Raw genomic sequence first — 21577 nt, 5'->3', positions numbered from 1 at the left:
ACAAGTATGTCTTCAGGGCCTTCTCTGTATCAGTAATTATTCTGTACATTAGAGACACAATGAACAACCCAAATATGGTCTGTTGTTCAGCATATTGCAAGTTCACACAGCCCACCCACATTTCTACATCCTTTTGGTTTTTTAAATAAAGGGATAGGAAATCTGGGGAAATGGTTTGCAAAAACACACATATTTATCTGAAGCATTTCCCAGACTGACTAACATCATAAAACAGTAAAAGGAAGTAAGTATGGAAAAAATGATATACTTACTGGGTCCCAGGAATCACTGTCACAATCACTCTTAGAAAAGTTTTAATGGTATCATGAGTTCCAAACAAAAAAACAATAAATGTAATCAATAATGTTTGGATTATCCAAGTTGTGACTAGCTATAAAGAGTTACCCCATCTTCTACAATTACTACAGAAAATGAAAAGCTAACTCTACCAAAGACAAATACCCATAGAGAACTGTTACAGTAATGTAATTCCTCAATTGCCCATGAAGTGACATTTCAAAGTCTTTTTCTAATAACACGTCTTTAATTTCATAAAATAATGCCAGTTAGTGACTATATCATTTGGTTTTTTCTCAATGGTGACATTTGATGTTGAAAAAGTCCTATACTATATCTCTACCACACATATTTGATTAGTGAGGTTCATTTTTGTTGTGTATCCTCTGATGCTGGTGAAGGATGACTTTATCAAAAGGTTTTCCCACATTTATCCCAGTTATAAGGCTTTTATCCATTGTGGGCTCTCAAGTTTGATAAGATCTGAACTTTAAGTGAAGGGTTTCCCACATTATTTATATTCAAAGAGCTTTTCTCCCATATGGAATCTTCATGCCCTTTACGCACTGAACTAACATTGTAAGCTTCCCTATAGTGGTGACATGTATAGTGGTTTGTCCCAGTGTAGATTTTTCTGATGCATAAGTCTGAGTTTTTGGTGAAGGCCTTCCTACGCTTTTACATTTATAAATTTTCTCTCCAGCATAGGTCTTCTGATGATTAGTAAGTACTAGCTTCCAAATAAAGGGTTCCTCTCCCACACTAAATTAATAAAATCTCCAGTGTGGATTTTCTGATGAGTGACCAAAGTTGAACCACAACTCTTTACTATACTCATCACGTCTATAAGGTTTTCCAATGCAGATTCTCTGATGTTTAATAAGGCTGTCACAGCACTCAAGGCTTTGCTACACTCATGATATAAATAAGGCTCCCATCCAAAATGAATTTAGTTATGCTTAGTAAGACTTGGGCTCACACGCGAGACCTTCCACACCGAAAATATTCAAAAAGGTTTTCTAACAAGATCCAGTACCTAAAAGTTTTGCAGCATTCTTTACTTTCATAAGACTCTTGTCCAGGATGGCTTCTGTGTTATTTGATGGGATTTGGGTTTATACTGAGGGTCTTTCCAGGCTGAAGATACTCATAGGGCTCTTTCCAGTTTCGACATACTGTTGTTTAAGTCAGAGATGCTTGTGTGCCAGGGTTTATTAGGGAGCGATAATTTCAGAACAATAACTTTTTCACTCATTTTACATTGAGAAGTTACTGTTTTTACTACAGTTACTGAAGTTGAAAATCATGCAAGCTGAATGAAGGGTCTCCCACTCCCAGAACATTGGCAGGATTGAGTTTCAGAGAAAATTCTCCAAGGTCTTTCAGATCCCTTTATCAGTGATATTCTTCTTAGCTTTAGGCAATGACTGTTGTGTGTCCTTAAAGGAACTCCCCTTTCGCTTTTATAAATTTTAGAAGCCCATAGATGTGTTTAGTGCGAGGCCCCTGAGGAATGCTCCTATTTAGTTCCCTGGACATTACTCGGTGATGGACTTCTTCTGGAATACTCTGTTTTGAAATGAAGTCCTTGTTTAAAGCCAGGAGTCACCACCTGAAAGAACAGGTTGATTATGCAATTAGCATCTTTTCCTGGAAGCAAAAATGGAGATTCAAATACAACGTACATGAAAGTAGCTTACAGAGGCAACCTACCAAAACATAGCTGTTTATACGTGAAAGCTCTGAATCAGGATATATATTTGCTATTAATTTCTGTTCTTATCTTTAGTATTTTCTTCCTTCTGCTTTCTTTGGGTTTAGTTTCCTGTTCTGGTACAAAGTAGGTCTCAATAAATGGTAGTTACTATGAGTAGTAGTATTATCACTAATGTAGAGCAGAAGTAAAAGAGATTTAATACTTATTCAAGATCTACTGTGAAGAGAATAATATAGAAAGCAGCAAATGAAAGACATTAACATCAACAGGGTATTTTACTCTGTACTTGGAGACAGTATGAAAATCTCAAAGCTGGAAGGTATCAGAGAATAACTGGATCTATCTAATCTTATCTATCTATGTATCTATCTATCTATTTAGGGTTTCACTCTGTCACCCACCCAGGCTGGACACAAACAATAATGCCTCACTGCAGCCTCGACCTCCTGGGCTCAGGTGACCCTTCTACCTCAGCCTTCCAAGTAGCTGAGACTACAGGTACATGCCACCATGCTGGGCTAATTTTTTTAAAAAAATGTTTGTAGAGATGAGGTCTTACTAAGTTAACCAGGCTGGTTTTAAACTCCTGGGCTCAAGTTTCGAACTCCTGCCTTGCCCTCCCAAAGTGCTGTGTCGCCTTTATTTTTAAGTATGTAGAAATTGAGGCCCAGCTAGGTGGCATTAGCCTAGGTAATTTGGTTACTAAGAGATAAAGACAGGTTTAAACTATGGACTTGAATCTTAATTTTAGAGTCTTTTTATTTATTTATTTCTTTTGAGTCAGGGTCTCAGTCTACTGCTCAGATTGGAGTGCAGTGGTATGGTTATGGCTCACTGCAGCTCCCAGCTCCTGGGCTCAAGGTATGCTCCTGTGTCAGCCTCCTGATTAGCTGGAAATGCAGGTTCATGCCACCACATCCAGTTAATTAAAAAAATTTTTTTTGTAGTGACAAGGTGTTGCTATGCTGCACAGGCTGGTCTTAAACTCCTGGACTCAAGTGAATCTCTTGTCTTTGACCTCCAAATTGCTGGAATTACAGGCATGAGTCATCATGCCTGGTCACTTTTAGAGTCTTTAATAAGTACAACTCACTGCCTCTTTAAAGCTGAGGGAAGGAATGCATGAACATAAGCCTTCAGATTAAAACTCTCATAATATAGTGAAGTACCTGTAAAACTTCTAAGCAACTCCACATTGTAACAGATTCTTTATATTAGCTGTTTTAGCTGCTTTAAAGCTGCTTAACCTAAAAATAACACCCTACATAGCTTTCCAGTAATCAGAGGTTCCTACACCCTTGGTTTCTGTAACCCAAGAGCCTACACCCTTGGTTTCCCTGATTATTAAAAACTCCATAACCACAAGTTCTGCATTTATTTGTATAACATTTGCACATTTTGCTCTTTAATTTTACTGAGTTTTATGTTCATGCTTTATGCCATGTAACTTAATGCACTTCAGGTTTGCACCCCATGCTATGTAGCCTATTCAGCAGTTTTTTGCCTTGATAACCCCCCCCCACCTCCGCTTCATTTGGGGTCGGGAGTTTTCAGAGGCACGAACCCCCTCCCGACCGCCGGCCATTCCACTGCCAGCTATTCCACCAGTGGCTCATAAAGGACTCATAATCCAACTCCTTGCATGTTGGCAACATTTTTCTTGCACTTCAGACACAACATTTGGAGGCCCCTGTGAGAAAATCGCCAACCTCGGGAGGTGGGGTCACTCCAGCTCTCCCCAGTTGGGAGGCACCCCTTGAGTCGCTCAGGGTCCCATAACCTCTCATCTGGCTGGGAGGGAGAAGGAACGACTGATAATTCTCTCCCACCTCAAAAGAAACTGAGTCTGTCTGCAATCTCTTGAGAGGTAAGTTCTTGTTTTGTTTTAAAACTCTGTTGAGAAGGACAGAGCTTGACGAGGCCGCTCCTTTGACTCTGCTTCGGTGACCTGAGACAGTAGAACAGAGTTGCGGTTGAGTAATTAACTTCTGATTAGACTTCTGATTAGACTGGGTACCTGCTTTGATTTCTGACTGCTTATGACATTTCCAGATTCTTATTATCCTTGGCCCTCTCCTTTCCTTTGCATTTTTGCTGTGCTCTTTGCTACAGTGCTTGCTTCTGCTGCACCTTTAAATTGGCCATCAGGTCAGAAACTTCTTTTGGTTTTTATTTATCTCTTTGTAATTGAAGATCTAATACTCATCATGTGCCTCCCGAGTTTTATTGGTTGTAACAACATGAGGCGATGGGCTTCAAAGTCCTCCAGGTCCCCTAGACTATAACTTCTCTGTCAAGTTTGTGAAGTATGGGTCCGTCTCTAATAAGGTAAACTCCAGGCCCTCTGTGAAATCAAACGGCCTTTGTTTAATGTCGCTGAATGTTCAATGGTTATCTCTAATCCAGAACCCTCCAACTTAACTCAAGGTATGTGCTTCAAAGACCCTTAGCCAGATCCTTAATACAGAAACTGGAGGAACTTACAGGAATAAATATTTCTCAGCTGCTTGGTGCATATAGCTAGCTGGAAATCAATTTGCATATTGTAAAAACTGGGACATCAGGTAAAAAAATTGCCCCCTTGGCACCCCAAGACAGAGACTAGAGGGGCTGTGTGGTTGTGAGTTTTGCATTTCAAAAATAACTCTAGTAAATTGCAGAGCTCATTTGAAATTGCAGTTTTTATTAACCTGCCTCTTAGAACAAAGTATGGCCATGCAAACTGAAAATAATAATAAATTTAATTTGTTACTGTTTTATATCTAAAATGTCAAGGTTATTAAATCTAAATTTATTTAATTATGTTTACAGGTATATGTTAAATCCGGTATGGTACCAAATTGGTTTTTAAGTAAATAAATGCTCATAAAATGTTTTTCATGTTCATATGACTTTAATAATGTTTTGTAAATAACAACTTTAAAATTGGTAAAAATAAAAATTTTTTTAACGTTGTTAACATACATGGTTATCTAAGTATACTGAAGGTTTTGTGACGTTTATGTTAAATCCTAAATTGTAAAATATCAAAATGTGATATAAATGTTCTAGACCGGTGGTTTTGGATTGGTTATTCTTGAAACAATAATTTACATAACTGTATTGTTGTGGGAATGACTAATTTAAATTACTGGTTCCAAGCAGCTGGCCTTAAAATTAAAAACAAACATTTTATTAATAATTTACAAAGTAGGGGAGTGCTTGTGTTTTTGGCTTTAAAAATCATCTGTTATGCCTGATTAACACCCTCAGGCTGTTGTTTTGGGTTACTCCTCTGTCAGATAAATCCATATTGGGTATTCTCACACAGATTGCCCACACTTTACAACTCAAACTACAAATTAATAATTTGTAAAGGTTTTTAACGACTTTAGGTGGACCGTGTGGATAAAATAATCTGTTCTTATTCATTTACTGGGAGGACGGATCATTGCATGTCCCTGTGGCCTGTTCCCTTTATAAAAACTTTACAAGACAGTCAGTGATAGTTTCATATGCACAAGCTGGTTTTATTAAAAAAAAAAAAAAAAAAAGTTTTAGGGTTTGTTAACCAAACCAAATCAGTGCCAGCCTGGAGGGCAGCAGAGCCAGAGGGCCAAGAAAGCACCCCAATTGGCAGTCACAATTGGCAACTAAAACTCCAGACGCCCATAAAACAGTTGGTAACAATGGACCAGCTAAGGGGATGGTGTCCATTGCTTATGGGTACAGTCTATAAGAGCACTGGAAGTGTAGTTGCCCTAAAAGGCCTTAACCTCCTGGACCTTGTCCACCATGCAGGCCAAATAGCCATTGGGAGGCAGGTACACTCTCCTTTGAAGAGAGGGGAGAACACTTGGCTTGCAAATGGTGGCCACATAGGAAGGCCTAATAACCTGCTAAACTGCCTGGCACTGGCTCACCATCACTCCAACAACTCACCCCCCACCCAGGTAAACACCAGGGCACTGGAGCCCAAATTAAGTTCAAGTTAACACAGGTGCCAGTCTTTTGGTTCTGGCCATCCATGCTGACATTTAGGTAACTAGATTAAATCTTAAAATTGCCAGTCTGGCTACATAAATAGTTGTAAAAGTTATTTGTTATAAATTCAGATTTTTTTATAAATTACTTTTACTTTCCAGCATTGTTTCTAAGCAATAGCCTTTTCCATCATTGTCTGCTTAATAATTCAGTCTGTGTTCTCACTTAATATTTGGTTACAGTCCCACTATTTCCTGTTTATGTCCTTGAAAATAAAGAGAAAAACAAGACATCTCTATGGCCCACCTCAGCAGGAAGTAGTTATGGAAGACTGACCTTTGCCCTAGTTCCTAAAATTATAGAATGTTTCCAGGGGCAAAAATAAGAAAATAAAAAACAACCCAAAAGCGAGAAGCTATTTTTGTTTTTTACTATAAATAAAGGCTGTGTCCTAAAATCATACATGGTTTAAGTACAAAATTAATTTTGTCCACCTTGCTTTTTAGAGAACACAGACTTGAAAAAACACTTCTTTTTTCTTCTTTTTAAAGAAAAATACTGATCAATTTTTGTTAAAGTATTTCCAGTCCCTCCAACAGGTCCAGGCTACTGTCCACTCCAACGGCCATGCAGTTTTGCCAACCCCTTTGTCCATGCCATGCCATCCATTTCTGCCTGGAAACCTGATCTATGTCAAGAAGTTCCAGAAAGAAGGACTGGCTCCAGCCTGGAAAGGACCCTACATTGTCATCCTCACCACCCCGACGGCACACAAGGTTAATAGGATTCCAGCTTGAATTCACTACTTGTGAGTCAAGAAAACCAGGTTCGACGACCTTCATGACAACATACCACACTCGAATCTTTGGACTGTACAAAAGGACCCTAATAATCCTCTTAAAATCACCCTCCGAGCTCACCATCCTGTTCTACCCAAAGATGAACAGCCATGCCTGGAACTGGATATTTCAAGCTAAGACTTTTGTGCTTTTATTCTGGTGTTATCTCCTAATCTGTTCTCCTTCTTTCATAATGGCTTACCATACAGTCTTCACCTTCTTTTTTGACCTCTTTTACATCAGGAAAGGTTTTAGCTATCCAGAATTGGACCCATGGCTCAGCTCCAGACCAATTTCAGGTAAACCTTCCTGACCTATTAAACATAAAAAAAAAGTCTAGCTGGACAGTTGTCCAGAATAATCAATTTAGCACCTACACCAAATGTTTATCATACTAAATCTTGTACAGACTGGGTAATCCTTTATTATATAAGGAACACAGATTTTTGCTTTTGTCCCAGTAACTCTATCCACTGGCAATGTAATCAGGCTGGCCACTTCTTCTGTCCACAATGAAAATGTGTCACTATTATAACTTAAAGTAGGGGACCTAATGACACATCGCAAATCACCATTTGGCCAACAGCTGGCCCAGAACAGCCTACATATATAAAGGTTACTAATCCTCTCCATTATTCTTAAAGAACAGGTAATACTTGGGGAATACAACTCTACATGAATGGCTATGACCATGTACCTTATTCACTATCCAACGGTGCACACTCACCTACAAAACTGTGGCCAAGCCAATAGGGTCACTGGTGGACCTAAAAAATCCTATGTTTGGTTACCACCAGCCTCCACCTCAGCCTCTGCCTTCTGCCAACCTAACTGGCACCCCGGGCTCATCTCCGCAACTCCCAAGGTCACCTTGACTATTTTCAAACCTAGCCCGTCCTCCCCCAGTCTTTTTCCCACGTTAACTCACATGCATCGTATGCTTAATGATACCTGGCCACAATTAGCTGCAGGTTATTGGCTTTGCTTAAAATCAAGGCCTCCTTATTATGTAGGCCTAGGGGTCAATACTCTTGTTGTTAGCAGCTCTGACAAAACTACATGTTCTTCTCCAAAAATAGTTCATATCACTATAGGAGATGTAACTGGAACTGCCTTTTGTTTTAAAACTCTTGATTTCAACTTAACAGCTTCTTTATTTCTTAATATTTGCAATATGTTTCTTATTGTAACTATAAATGAATCCATGGCTATGCAGCCCCTGCCAATACTTGGTTTGCTTGTCCTACTGGTTTTACAATTTGTGTTATTATTGAAATGTTATGCAATAAGTCTATTTTATGTATTACTGTCTATCCACTTCCCCAGATATATGCTTATAGTGGTCCTAAAGAAAATTTTTTATTTACTCTTCCTAGTTTTCTGGCAACTTATCGGAAATGTACTGCCCCTTTATTAGTACCTGCTTTAATTGTGTTAAGTGTAGCTGGAACAGTTACACTCAGCACCACTGCCTTACTCTGGGGAGAATTAGGACTAAGTTTGCATAAGACATTAATTCTGACTTAAATTACATGCAATCTGTTATAGACCAACTCCACGACCAGATGAATTCTCTAGTAGAGGTTGTTCTCCAAAATCGTAGGGGCTTGGAATTGCTATTCTTATCTTTAGGGCTTTGTGTTGCTCTTGGAGAGACTTGCTGTTTTTAAGCAAACAAATCAGGAATCATTAAAGATACCCTCCAGAAGGTTCAAGAAAATATAGACAGATGTCAAAAAGACTTGGACAGTAATAACTCCTGGTTCCAATCTATGTTTGATTGGAACCCTTGGCTAACAACTCTTATCACCAGTCTAGATGGCCCTATAATCCTCCTCCTCCTGGGTTTGTATAATCAATTGGTTTATTCAATTTGTTAGGCAATGAATTACTTATATAAAACTCATGTATGTTGGAACTTATGACCCTTTGCCTGTGATTAACGAGTCAATGATTTGACTCATGAACAAGTAAAAAGGGGGAATGAAGTACCTGTAAAACTTATAAGCAACCCCACATTGTAACAGATTCTTTATATTAGCTATTTTAGCTGCTTTAAAGCTGCTTAACCTAAAAATAACCCCCTACATAGCTTTCCAGTAATCAGAGGTTCCTCCACCCTTGGTTTCTGTAACTAAGAGCCTATACCCTTGGTTTCTGTAACCAAGAGCCTACACCCTTGGTTTCCCCAATATTAAAAATTCCCTAACCACAAGTTACACATTTATTTGTATGTTTGCACATTTTGCTCTTTAATTTTACTGGGTTTTATGTTCATGCTTTATGCCATGTAACTTAATGTACTTTATGTTTGCACCCCATGCTATGTAGCCTATTCAGCAGTTTTTGCCTTTATAAACCTTTTCCCCTGCTTCATTTTGGGTCGGGAGTTTTCGGAGGCATGAGCCCCCTCCCGACCACTGGCTATTTCACCACTGGCTATTCCACCAGCAGCTAATAAAGGACTCAATCCAACTCCCTGCATGTTGGCAACATTTTTCTTGCACTTCGGATACAACAATAGCATAGTGGTTAAGATAACAAGTTGTGGTGTCAGACTTCTGGTTTCAATTCCTGGCTCTACCATTTCTTAGCTGCACAACCTTGGGTAAGTTATTCAGTATCTGTGTTCCTCAACTACAGACGTATCTTTCTCATAGCATTGCTTTTCACTGAGAAAAATATACATATAAAGTATTTGGAAAAAGCATGCCATAATATTGGTTATCTGAGCAGGTATACTGGCTCAATAGTAGATTATATTCTTGTTCTTAATTATTCATTGCTCTCTTTGTAAGGATTATTTGCCCTTTCCCATAGACAGTAGGCTTGGCCATTTGACTTGTTTCATCTAAGAAAATAAGTGGAAGTGACATATGCTGCTTCACAGTAGATGATTTAAAGCCATCATGTGGTCCCACCATTGTTTTTTCTGTTGTCATAATAGCAGCATAATCAAAGGTAGAACTACTTCTCTAGCCTGGATCCTAGAGAGAATAGGTTACAGAAATGCAAGTGACTCATAAGTGACATGCATAAACCTCTGTTAGTATAAGCCACTGAGATTCGAGGAACTGTTGATTAAGAAATACAAAGCTAGTTGATCATAATTAGCCCAAGTTGACTTGTACAATCTCAAGCCATCTCACCATACTAGGGGCTGCAGAAAATTCACAAGATAATAATAATTCCTGTAATCAAATAAGTCATAATCAAATGAGCAGTATAAGAAGCAAACAGATATAAGGCAAAACAGGGAATATCCTAAGAAAGAAACAATGTGCCATGAGAGGTTGACGAAGGGAAAAATTGGAAGTAGTTACAGAAATGAAAGTACGTTTGTTTAGAAATCAGCCACTAAAGGTATTATTTGGCTGCACGCAGAGGAGTCTTGGGAGGCTGTTTTGAGTACCTCCTGTACCCTTGCTTTTGGAGTTTGATGCCTCCAATTATCCTGCTCCTGGGCTATTATTTTAGTAAAATGTGGTTACATTTCATAGAGAGAAAATATTTATAAGACTTTTTTTGTCAGCTTATTCATGTTTGTTGTTTTTGATGTAGGTCTTTTAAAATTTATTTATACACTGACAACTTACTACATGCATTACAATAGTTAAGTCACAAGAATAAATAACTGTCTTGTAGAATAAAAAAAAAAAAAAAAGCAGCCACTGATAGAGTTCCACCTAAGATGTTTTATGAGCTGCGCAGTCACCAAGTAAGACTGGTTCTAAACATTTTTCAGGCTGAAGCAGTCTCTTTTATACTTTTTTAGTAATGAATTTTGGAATCCCAACTAAGCATCCAAACAGTGATTGAGAAGATCCAAAGTTGTTTTTTCCCCCCCATGAGGAATAAATTGGTTTTACTTAGAAATTTCTCCACTATTTATACTCATGGTAAAAATAGATTGGCCATATGTCTGGACACAAATAAAGTTCAGCTATCTATTCATCCATCCATCTCCTAAATTATAAAAAGAATCCAAGGTAGCTACACAGAATTATGTGATTACAGAGATCCTCATCAGACAATTCAATCATGATTCTCAAACCAATACTTGCCTGATGCTTAAAGCATCTGGAATTTGAGGGAGGCTACTTGATAATCATTTAACTTTCCATCCATTTAGATTCTCTAATTCTAATACTTTTAACATCATATAAAACAAGATTACTATATAAAGAAAATCCCTGAATATATTCTTCCAGTCACATGTAGAAATGCTTCACTGAGTTAGAAATTTTATAAGAAAATGAACTAAAGTCACACTCAACAGTATGGCTCCAACAAACATAATATTGAGAGAAATAAACCAGACATAAAAGAGTACATGATGTTTAAAGTTCATTCATGGTGCTAGAACACATAATAGGGGAGAGGGTTCTGAAATGGTGCAAATATTCTATTTCTTGAGCTGGGTGTGGGTTATACAATTGCTCACTTAGCTTAAACTGATACAACTGTATGCTTATAATTTGTGTACATTTCTACAGGTATGTTGTAATTTAATAACAAGTTTACACTTAGAATTGAAGACAACATCTACTCTATTATTCAATATTCTTTACACAGGGACTCAAGCAATATGATTATCTGAATTTAGTTCCAGGAAAAAGTTCACCTCTGCAGGTGAACAAAACAAAAACAAAAATCTATTTTTCATTTTGTCTTAATTGCTAGAAAACTTCAAATCAACTCCAGTGCTCAACTGTATTAATTACCTCTAAAAGGAGAGAAATTTATCTGAAATAGATTGAATAGCGGCCCCCCAAAAAGCTATGTCCATATCCTAACCCTGGAACCTGTGATTATGACTTTATTTAAAATAAAGATCTTTGCAGATATAATTACGTTTATGATCTCAAGATGTGATCATTCTGTATTATGCAGGTGACAAGTATCCTTGTAAGAGACAGAAAAGAAGAAGACAGAGAGGAGGAGAAGGCTAGTATGAAAACAGAGGCAGAGCTTTGAATGATGTGGCTACAAGCCTAGGATTCCTAGAAGCTGAAAGAGCCCGGAAGAACTGTCCCCTAGAGATTTCAGAGGGAGTGCAGCCTGGCCAACACCTTGATTTAAACCTCTGGCTTCCAGAACAGTGTGAGAAAGAATCTGCTGTTTTCCGTCACCAAATTTATGGTCACTTGTTATGGCAGGCAAATGAAACTAATATACCATCTAGAGAGATCAAAGTAGGGGACAATGTACCTTCTTGCTTCAGCTCACACACTATAAACAAGTGTCCCTTTCGGGCATAACTAGTGCCACACTGTTTTGTGCTGTTTGTGGGTGATTTTGCAGTTTAAAATGGTCCTGAAGAGTAGTGCTAAAGTGCTGTCTAGTGTTCCTAAGTGCAGGAAGATTGTGATGTGCCTTATAGAGAAAACAAGTGTGTTAGATAAGCTTCATTTAAATACATTAGTATACAATAGCAGTATACAAATATACAAATATACTGCTATTGGCTATGAATACAATGTTAATGAATCAACAATTCGGTACATCCATAAAAGGAGAAAATCTGGTGATATGCACATAAGGTCACTCTGGAAAGTGCTAAAGCAATATCTATAAGTGTGTGATGAAGCTAAGGCAAAGATGGAAAAGTGGCTAAATTTAAGGATTCATGAGATGACGACTAATTTTTTTTTAAAAAAAGCACAGCGTTGTTTTAAGGCTCAATACCAAAGAAACTTACATAGGTTAACCATGATCAAGAAAACATTAAACCATTCTCAGCTTGTGCTAGTTGGCTCACATATCAATTGTATGAAAAATGTTAAATATGCAGGTGAGGCAGGCTCTGCAGATTAAGAAGCCGTGAAATATGCGAAGTGTAATGCAGAAAAAGGGTCACATGGAAGAGCTGCTTTCCAACCCCAATGAGACTGGCTTATTTCATAAGGATCCTGGTAAATGAATGTATACAATGCAGATGACATTTTGATTGATGAAAATGTGACTTAGAGGCTCACAGAAATCCAACTCTGCATTTCCTCTAGGAAGAACAACTCAGTATTCATTAATTCAGCACTTGCAGCAACTTTATAGAGCCCAACTACCATAAATAATGAAAATCGACCATCATTCCTTAGCATCTGTGGAAGGGTATTCCTAGGATCTCCAAAGATGCTCAAGTTCCTAATGTAAAATAGCCTAGTATTTGTATATAACCTATATACATTCTCTATACTTTAAATAATCACTAGATTACGTATAATACCTAATACAATGTCAATGCTAAGTAATTAGTTGTTACACTGCATTGTTTTTAAAATTTGTATAATTTTTGTTTTATTGTTATGTCTTCTGAATATTTTTGATTTGCAGTGGGTTGAATCCACAGATGTAAAACCTGTAGATAGGAAGGGCCGACTGTATTACCAAAACCAAATCCATTAGAAGGGTACAGGGTCTGACAGTAACAAATGGGAAAATGATTACTTTTAAGTCTAAGGGATTGGTAGCCCTCAGAATCTGTTTCTCTTCCATTGAATGTGTAGCTCAAGAAGTGAATGTCAGCACAGATTTGAAATCTCTAACTCTCAAAAATGTTGGAGGTATGGGAAAGGGCTAATCTCAAGATGTGTCACTGAGGAGAGCAACCTATAGCTAAGGGAAATATATGCCTTCCAGACAAGAATGCTATTGCCACTTTTTTTCATCATGGTCCTGGAGGTCATACTAGTGTAATTTTTTTAAAAAAGTATAAGGTTAAAAAGGAAGAAATATAGTCATTATTTAAAAATGGTATACATAAAAACCAAAAATATCTACATGTAAGTTATTAGAAAGTGGATACAAAATCAATATATAAAAATCAAAACAAGAAGGTAGAAACTAAATTTTTTAAAAGACACCAATAACAATTACATTTTAAAAATGCCTAGTAACAAATTTAACAAAAATGTTCAAGACCTCTGCACACAAATATAAAATATTACAGAGAAAAATTAAACAAGACCCTAAAGAAATAGAAGGCTATACCATATTCACAGATTAGAAGACTCAAGTAAAAATGTTGATTCTCCCCACAAATTTAGAGATTCAATACAATCTCAATCAAAATCCCAATGCATTTTTTTAGGAGAGAGTAAGTAGAACTTGACAGTTGATTCCAAAATTTTAATGTAAATACAAAGACCCAGGAAGAGCCAAGATACTTATGAAGTATGCGAGGAAGGTGGTATCAAGAATTGAGCTAATCTGGAGAGAGCTGAGCTGTCAGGTCTTGTAATGGTCTATTGAAACAGGCCAATGTAATATTGTATAGAGGCTTGCAATCAAGGTTTTAATCAGCAACAGCATTAGCAAGAGGCTCAATCGGAGAAAGTGCTGGCTCCTACAGTGTTCCATTCTTACCCAGGGAACAGAGCTAGGCAAGGGTCAGATGAATCAGCACATATATGGGAATTATCTCACTTCCAAGAAAACCCTAAAAAAGACTCCAACTATTTTATGGATCTGGAGGCTGAGAGGAAGAAGAGAAGAAAATCCTAGGAGTGGAAAATAACTAAACATTGAGAGTAGAGACATATCATCAAGGTTCTGGATTCCAATAAAGGGGGGTCTCAAAATTGTTTGTGGGACACCTCCAATAAGGAGGTACATGGGCTAGAAATGCAAATATGCCTAAGATCATGGCTGGCTGGAGGGGTCTGAGTCCTTGACTGCAACTCCCTTCAGAGACTGCAATGCACAGGCTGTGCCCCAAGGTCTGACATGGAGAGGGTTGCTTTCCACCATGAGGGTTAAGACCTTCGTAATTGACTATGGTTAAAAAGACAAACAAACAAAAATTCAGCCTAGGCCCTGACTCCTCTGGTCAGATGATTTGCTCCACTGGATACCAAAACAATGTAAAGCTACAATAATTAGGAAAATCTGGTATTAATACAAGGTTAACCAAATAAAACAATGGAACACAATAGAGAAACCAGAAACAGGGCTATGTATTTCTGGAAAATTAATTGATGACAAATTGGTACTGTATAACAATGGGAAGTGATAGTTTTTCCTATAATGAAGTAGGATCAAAAGAATATCCATAAAAGAAAAGAATGAAATTTGACTCTACCTCACTCATGCACAAAAATTTACTTCAAATGGATTACAGATATGAGAAAGGAAATTAGAAAACTTTTTAATATTGTAGAGATTATCTTCATGACCTCAAGACAGAAAGGATTCTTCAAAAGACACAAAGCAAGATACACAAAAAGAAAAAGACTGATATTTTAAAATTAAAAACTGATCTTAATCAAAAGATACCATTTATAGAATTAAAAAGCAAGCCATAAAATCTGAGGTGCTATCAGCATCCTCTTTAAAAAGGGCTTTTATCCAGAGTATGTAAATAATTCCTATAACATGTGTAAGGACTGAATAGGAGTTTCCAAAAGAATACCCAATGACCAATAAGCAAGGAGTAAGCTAGCTTACTTTTGGTCCAAGAGATGTTACCTCATCTCTCAAAGTTACCAGCTACATAAACAGCACTAAAATTTGCCTCAGTAAAAGTGCTGCCGTGCCCTTGCAGTGTTGGCACATTCAGCAAGACATATAGGATTGCAAAGGGGTCCAAGTAGGACTGTCTCTCCCAATGATGGTACATTGAGTTACAATGTAAAATGCTTGACTCACTGCACACAGTATTTGAAAACTCTGGCCTAGAGAATATGTTTAACTTTCTTTGCTTGAAATAATTTTGTGTAGTGGCTCATGCTTGTAATTACAGCACTTTGGGAGGCTGAGGCAAGAGAATTACTTGAGGCCAGGAAATCAAGACCAGCCTGGATAACACAGTGAGACTCTCATCTCTACAAAAAACAAACAAAAAAATCAACCGAGTCTGATGGCACATGCCTATAGTCCAAGTTATTTGGGAAGCTGAGGCAGGAGGATCCCTTGAGCCCAGGAGTTCAAGGTTACAGTGAGCTATGATCACACTACTTGTCTGGTCATGATATACTACTTTCATATATACAGTCTATGATCAGTCCTTGAAAACGTCCTTCTTTTCCACCAGATGTACTGTGCTTTTTCACATGCTATTCCCACTGCACCTTTCTCTATTTTTTTTTCCATGTAGTTCAAAAACTCGATTTTTCCTCCAAGCTTTCATCCTCCTCCAAAACCTCTCCAACTGCCTAATGAGTCATAATTACTCCTTCTTCGGTACAAAGTACTCTTTAAATCCAGTGGCTTTATCATTAGCATTTATAGGTTTCTATCTACTCTTTTCTCCCTGTCTCCAAATAGATTGTAAGCCCCCTGAGAGTAGGGTGCTTTTTTCTTTTTTTGTATTCCTAGCACCTAGCACAAGGCCCAACCTAAAACAAATAATCATTAATACCTTAATTTAAGCTCAATAGAAATAACTACGTTACACGTATCCTGATCTCTTTCTCTCTTTCTTTTTAGTTGGAGTCTCACTCTGTCACCCAGGCTAGAGTGCAGTGGCACCCTCACAGCCACTGTAGTCATGATCTGCTGGGCTCAGGTGATCCTTCTGCCTCAACCTTCCAAGTATCTGGAACTACAGGAATGTGCCACCATGCCTGCTAATTTTTTGATTTATTGTAGAAATGAGGTCTCACCAAGTTGCTCAGGCTGGTCTTGAACCTGTGAGCTCAGGTCCTCTCACCTTGGCCTCCGAAAGTGCTGGGATTATAGGCATGAGTCACCATGCTCGGCATCCTTGATCTCTTAACACTTAAATTCCTCAATAAAACAAACTTCTCTTTCAAGAACGTACGCTGCTTCAAAGTCTTCAGAATACTTACCACTCACAGCTTAGTACTTACAGTTGTGCTGGTTTGGGGTAAAACATATCATCATTTCAATGCTGATCCCAGAAGAATGTTCTCTACTCAGATGATTCTACTTATAAACCTTCATCTAGGAACAAATCAAGATAATTGGGGTCAGAAAGGTAAACATTAAAAAACATTGATGATAACAGCATAGAAGTGGGTGACAGGGCAGCTAAGGAGAAACCACAGCCTCCTTCAATTGCCTAAGACACAAAGAAGCAGGGCAAGGGAATTCACACTTGAACCCAGTACAGCATAGAGAACTTTCTGGTTTGTCACTGAGGCACTTTACTTCTGCCTATAAATTCAGTGTGTTCTTTACTTTCTCTAACATGCCCCATTCCCTGTGTAAGGTTGTATCTCCTCAACTTGAGTTCCAAAACGATGACCTTCTCTGCCTTTATCTCCATATTCAGGCCTGATGTTACTTGGGCAGGGTAGTAGGCATTACATCTCAATACCAGAGGCTTTTACACATACATCTATGATCTCAGTGTCTACTGGCTATGAGTTGACTCAAAGCTTTATGGAGTCCTATGTGTCTTATAGCTGATCTACTTGAAGTGGTGACAGGAGAATTCAGGGAAACTGTGCATTCCTTATCAAAATGGAGCCTTACTCTGAGAAGTGAACACAATTTAACCTTCTCAGAGAAACTCCTTGGGAAGTTTTATGTTTTCCTACATTTTAAAAATGTGTACTACCAAAGCGATCTGCGATTTCTATCAGTTTGGAGTTCATCTTGAACCTCATATGATTTAAATTTCAGGGATCAAAAATCTCAGGTCTGTTACTCAGAGTTGAGAAATCATTGTTAAAACAGAAAAATAACAACAAAAGATTTAATTTAAAAATTTCTCTTCTGAGTTTCACATGTGCATATATAGGGTTTGGGGATTTGGGCTAGGAAATCAGGTTAACAGTCTGTTGGACAGCCCTATTGGGATGCCTCAAGATATAGCAAAAATATTTTCCAAATTGAATTCATTAACTTTCTACCACCTCTCAAATCTGAGCTCTTCTGGATATTAGAAATCAAGTTTCACAGTCACTCAAATAAATCCTTAAAAGTCACCCTAAAACCAATGCCAAACTCAACAACAGTTCTCCAAGTTTGTCCCATTTTCATATCTCTTAGCCTCTGCATATGCCACACACGTTGAGAAACAATAAATGCAATGGTCAGAAATACTTGAAACTCCTTGGGAGGGTTTTTGTTTTTGTTTGTCTTGGTTCACAAACCTCAGTCAAATTCAGGGGCTTACTGGGACAGTAAGTTGAAGGGCCCGAGGCCTTGTTGACTAAGCAAGAACAAACTTAAAGAATTATCTTAGTTGGGCTCGGTGGCTCAGCCTGTAATCCCAAGCCTTGGGAGGCCGAGATGAGTAAACTGCCTGAGCCTGCGGGTTTGGACCTGCCTAGGCAACTTGGCGAGACCTCATCTCTACAATAAATCAAAAATTAGCCGGGCGTGGTAGCAGCGCCTGTAGTTCCGGCTACTTGGAAGGCTGAGGCGAAAGGATAGCTGGAGCCCAGCAGGTCGAGGCTGCAGTGGCCAGGAGCATGCCACTGCACTCCAGTCTGGGCGATGGAGTGAGACTCCAACTCAAAAAAAAAAAAAAGAATTATCTTTTGGGATTCCTACCTAAAGAGACACTCTACCTTCCGTCAAGAGGTCACAACACATCTAATCATCCCTGATAGCACAGCAGTATATCACATGCAAAGAAATGAAGATCAATAGATTGGTGTTTCCAGATTCAATAAGGATATATCGCCCTTCTCTCACCAACCAACATTGTTTCCAATTTCAAAATTAACTGTTTTCAGCTATAATACTGGTAGCAACAAAACAACAAAAGGCCTGCATATAAGATAAATAATGTTTGAATTATTAAAATTTGCTCTTACTAAGCCAATACAAACTACATTAGTATATGATTTTAAAATGCCTTTACCTTATGAGTTGTTAAACTGTATTCTTGGAAGTAGTTGTAATCTTAGAGTCTTAGCCATTATGCTCAGAGTCACTTTTCAGTGACTGTTCACTTCTTTAATATTCCATGGGATGAAGTGTTTATTAAGGCATTAACATTTACCATCTCTTCTTTTGAAGGTATCTTCTGATCAACAAAAGGATTTTCGAATATATTCACCACCTAAATTATTGATGATACTTTCCTTTGTCATGTATTTTCTGGTGTTTAGTAAGATTAGAGCTTCCACGGAAAGCTTTCCCACACTCTTCACACTCATAGGGTTTCTCTCCAGTATGGATTCTCTGGTGATGAATAAGGGTCGAGATCTGGCTGAATGCTTTTCTACACTCTCCACACTCATAGGGCTTTTCTCCAGAGTGAATCCTCTGGTGATTAATAAGGGCTGAATTCACATAGAAGGCCTTTCCACACTCCTTACACTCATATGGCTTTTCTCCTGTGTGGATTCTCTGATGTTTGATGAGGGCTGAGCTCACACTGAAAGCTTTCCCACACTCATCACACTCATAAGGCTTCTCACCAGTATGGATTCTCTGATGTTTGATAAGGTCTGAGCTCACACTAAATGCTTTGCCACACTCATTACATTCATAAGGTTTCTCTCCATTGTGGATTCTCTGATGTATAATCAGGTGTGCCCTTACACTGAAGGCCTTCTTACACTCAATACAAATATAGGGCTTCTCGCCAGTGTGAATTCTTTCATGTACAGTGAGGGTTGAGCGAACGCTGAATGCTTTTCCACAGTGATCACACTCATAGGGTTTCTCTCCGGTGTGGATTCTTCGATGTCGTACAAGACCTGAGCTCTGGGCAAACTTCTTTCCACATTCACTGCATTTATACCGTTTTTCTTCTGTGGGCCTACACTCATGACTTTCTAACTGTTCTTCATACTGAGAGACATTTTCAAACTCAGGAATCTGTAAAGTATCCCCATTATACATGCTAGGGACCTTTTGGTGTGGATCCATCCTTACAAAAATCTTCCTTTCAGAGTTGACACCTTGTTCACATCTCTGGCCTTGATTCCTAAGATAATAAACAGACCTTTCAAATTAACTATATTCTCTGTTGCTAAAACAATATAATGTGATATAGACTAAGGCTCTCAAAGTTGTTTGGTAATCCCAAGATACATCAATTGTACAGCAGCCAGATCAACTGTTTTCATTCAGCCTGTACCATGACTCAGTAATATCAAAGAACACCTGAACTCAAATGGCTATTTAAATCTATCCTCTATAAAGGTATCTAAAACCCAGGATCTGGGATATAAGTGAAATGAACACCTTTATAGAGATTCCTCTATAAAGGTATCTAAAACACAGGATCTGGGATATAAGTGAATATAAAAATAATATATAGTCCCTACTTTAAAAGTCCTTTTATCATATTTAATTACAATGAAAAATAAGCCAGAAATTGAAGAGATTTGCTGATAGAGCAGACAAAGGAGTATGGGAATAGAAAAGGCAAAAAAAAAAAAAAAATCCAGAAATTTAACAGATAAGAAGTTTGGAAAAATGACAATATCATCATTATCACATATGTTTTACCACCCACAGGAGATACAATACTTGAGCTGGAAGGGAAACATAGGGACAGAAAAGCTTGCTTGTTACCATGCCAGTACTATTGCTGCAGCTGTTGAGAAACAGTATTTCAGCAATAGGGATGTTCTGTCTCCTCTAGAACTGTGACAGAGTAAACCCTTCACCCTTCCAAAGAAAAGGATCCCACCAGGCAATTCCATCTTTATAGTTCAATGTAGAGAGTTTGGGGAATTGCTACTACTCTCTTATCCTCTAGGAAGAAGCCCAGTTTTGTCTTTAAACTTGATAAGACTTTTGACCCAAACTCAAATTACACTAATTACCATGCTCTCTCTCTGCTTTTTTGCATTTTACAAACTGTATTATGTTTCAACAGTGATAAGTCAAGCTGACAATATGTTCCCTTGAGATGAGAGAATGGCACTTCACCATTGTGGTCTTCTTCCCCAAAACTTGTAATCTCAATATAATAATGACAAAAACAGTCATCCCAACTAAGTGACATGCTACAAAAAAATCAACACAAAGGAGAGCTGAGGATCCAAGACCAAGAGAAAATGTCTCCATTTCCCCATGTTGCCTTCCAATATTCAGTCCTGTCAGAAAAGTGAGCTGCAGTCATTTCTGTAATTAGGAGTCTTCTGAGCCTTAGAGAATGCCAAGGACTGGACCCAAGACACCAGCCCATGAAGCTCTTGGCCACAGAGCACCTCCTGCTCTAGTCATGCTCTCTCCCAGGATCTTTGGGGGTCACTTCCACCAGTTCAGAGGGATGGGTTGAGGAGAGAGAAGGGAAAGAAGATGGGGGAGAGAGGAAAAGGGAGGAAAGAGAAGAGGGGAGGAATGTGAGAAAGGGAGTAAAAGGGGGGAGGGGTGGAGCAGGTTTGAGGCGACCTGGTATATAGTTTCTCCCTTCCTCCCTTTCCTCTGTGACTGTTAACCCAATAGCCCCCACAAAAACCCTAGGAGAAAGTCAAGAGAGAGTTTACCTGGAAAACTGCGATTAGACTAATTGACCAAGCAACTGAGGATGCTGTTGGCCTAGAAAGGTAGACTTCTGCAGAATCGTGAGCCAGGTCACCTGGTCATTGTTCTAGGATGCTGGAGGCTTCCATCTTAGTGGTTTGTGAGCTGACAAGAATAGAGGGTGTGAAGAAAGAATTCTATTTACTCTGAAGATGGCATTTTATGCTTTTTATCTCCTTTAACCCTGCTGGGCAGACATTAAAGTCTTCTTCTCATATATAAGAAAACTGAGAAGCAAATAAAATTTCCTAGGCCTGACAACTGATAAAACAGATGAGATAAAATTTGAATCTAGGGCTTGCCTCCCATGTTGAGTCACTTACCTTTTATGGCCCTCAGGGCTTAGCATTCAGAGACTAAT

General features: G+C 38.3%; 1 protein-coding gene across 1 annotated transcript; it reads right to left on the bottom strand.

Moving 5' to 3' along the window:
- Positions 1-1560: 1560 nt before the first annotated feature.
- On the bottom strand, positions 1561-21577 carry LOC103266139 (zinc finger protein with KRAB and SCAN domains 8-like). Its single transcript, XM_008063782.2, has 4 exons — positions 21180-21577; positions 18593-19666; positions 16626-16719; positions 1561-1909 (listed from the first exon to the last, which is right to left on the bottom strand). Exon 2 carries the CDS (start codon positions 19606-19608, stop codon positions 18799-18801), a length of 810 nt encoding a protein of 269 aa, XP_008061973.1. The 5' UTR covers positions 19609-19666; positions 21180-21577; the 3' UTR covers positions 1561-1909; positions 16626-16719; positions 18593-18798.

This window comes from Carlito syrichta, unplaced genomic scaffold, assembly GCF_000164805.1.
Source record: "Carlito syrichta isolate Samal-C Ts95f unplaced genomic scaffold, Tarsius_syrichta-2.0.1 Scaffold307028, whole genome shotgun sequence".
Lineage (NCBI taxonomy): Eukaryota > Metazoa > Chordata > Mammalia > Primates > Tarsiidae > Carlito > Carlito syrichta.
Note: the sequence above shows the minus strand (reverse complement) of the source record. Positions and strands in the feature narration are given on the sequence as shown.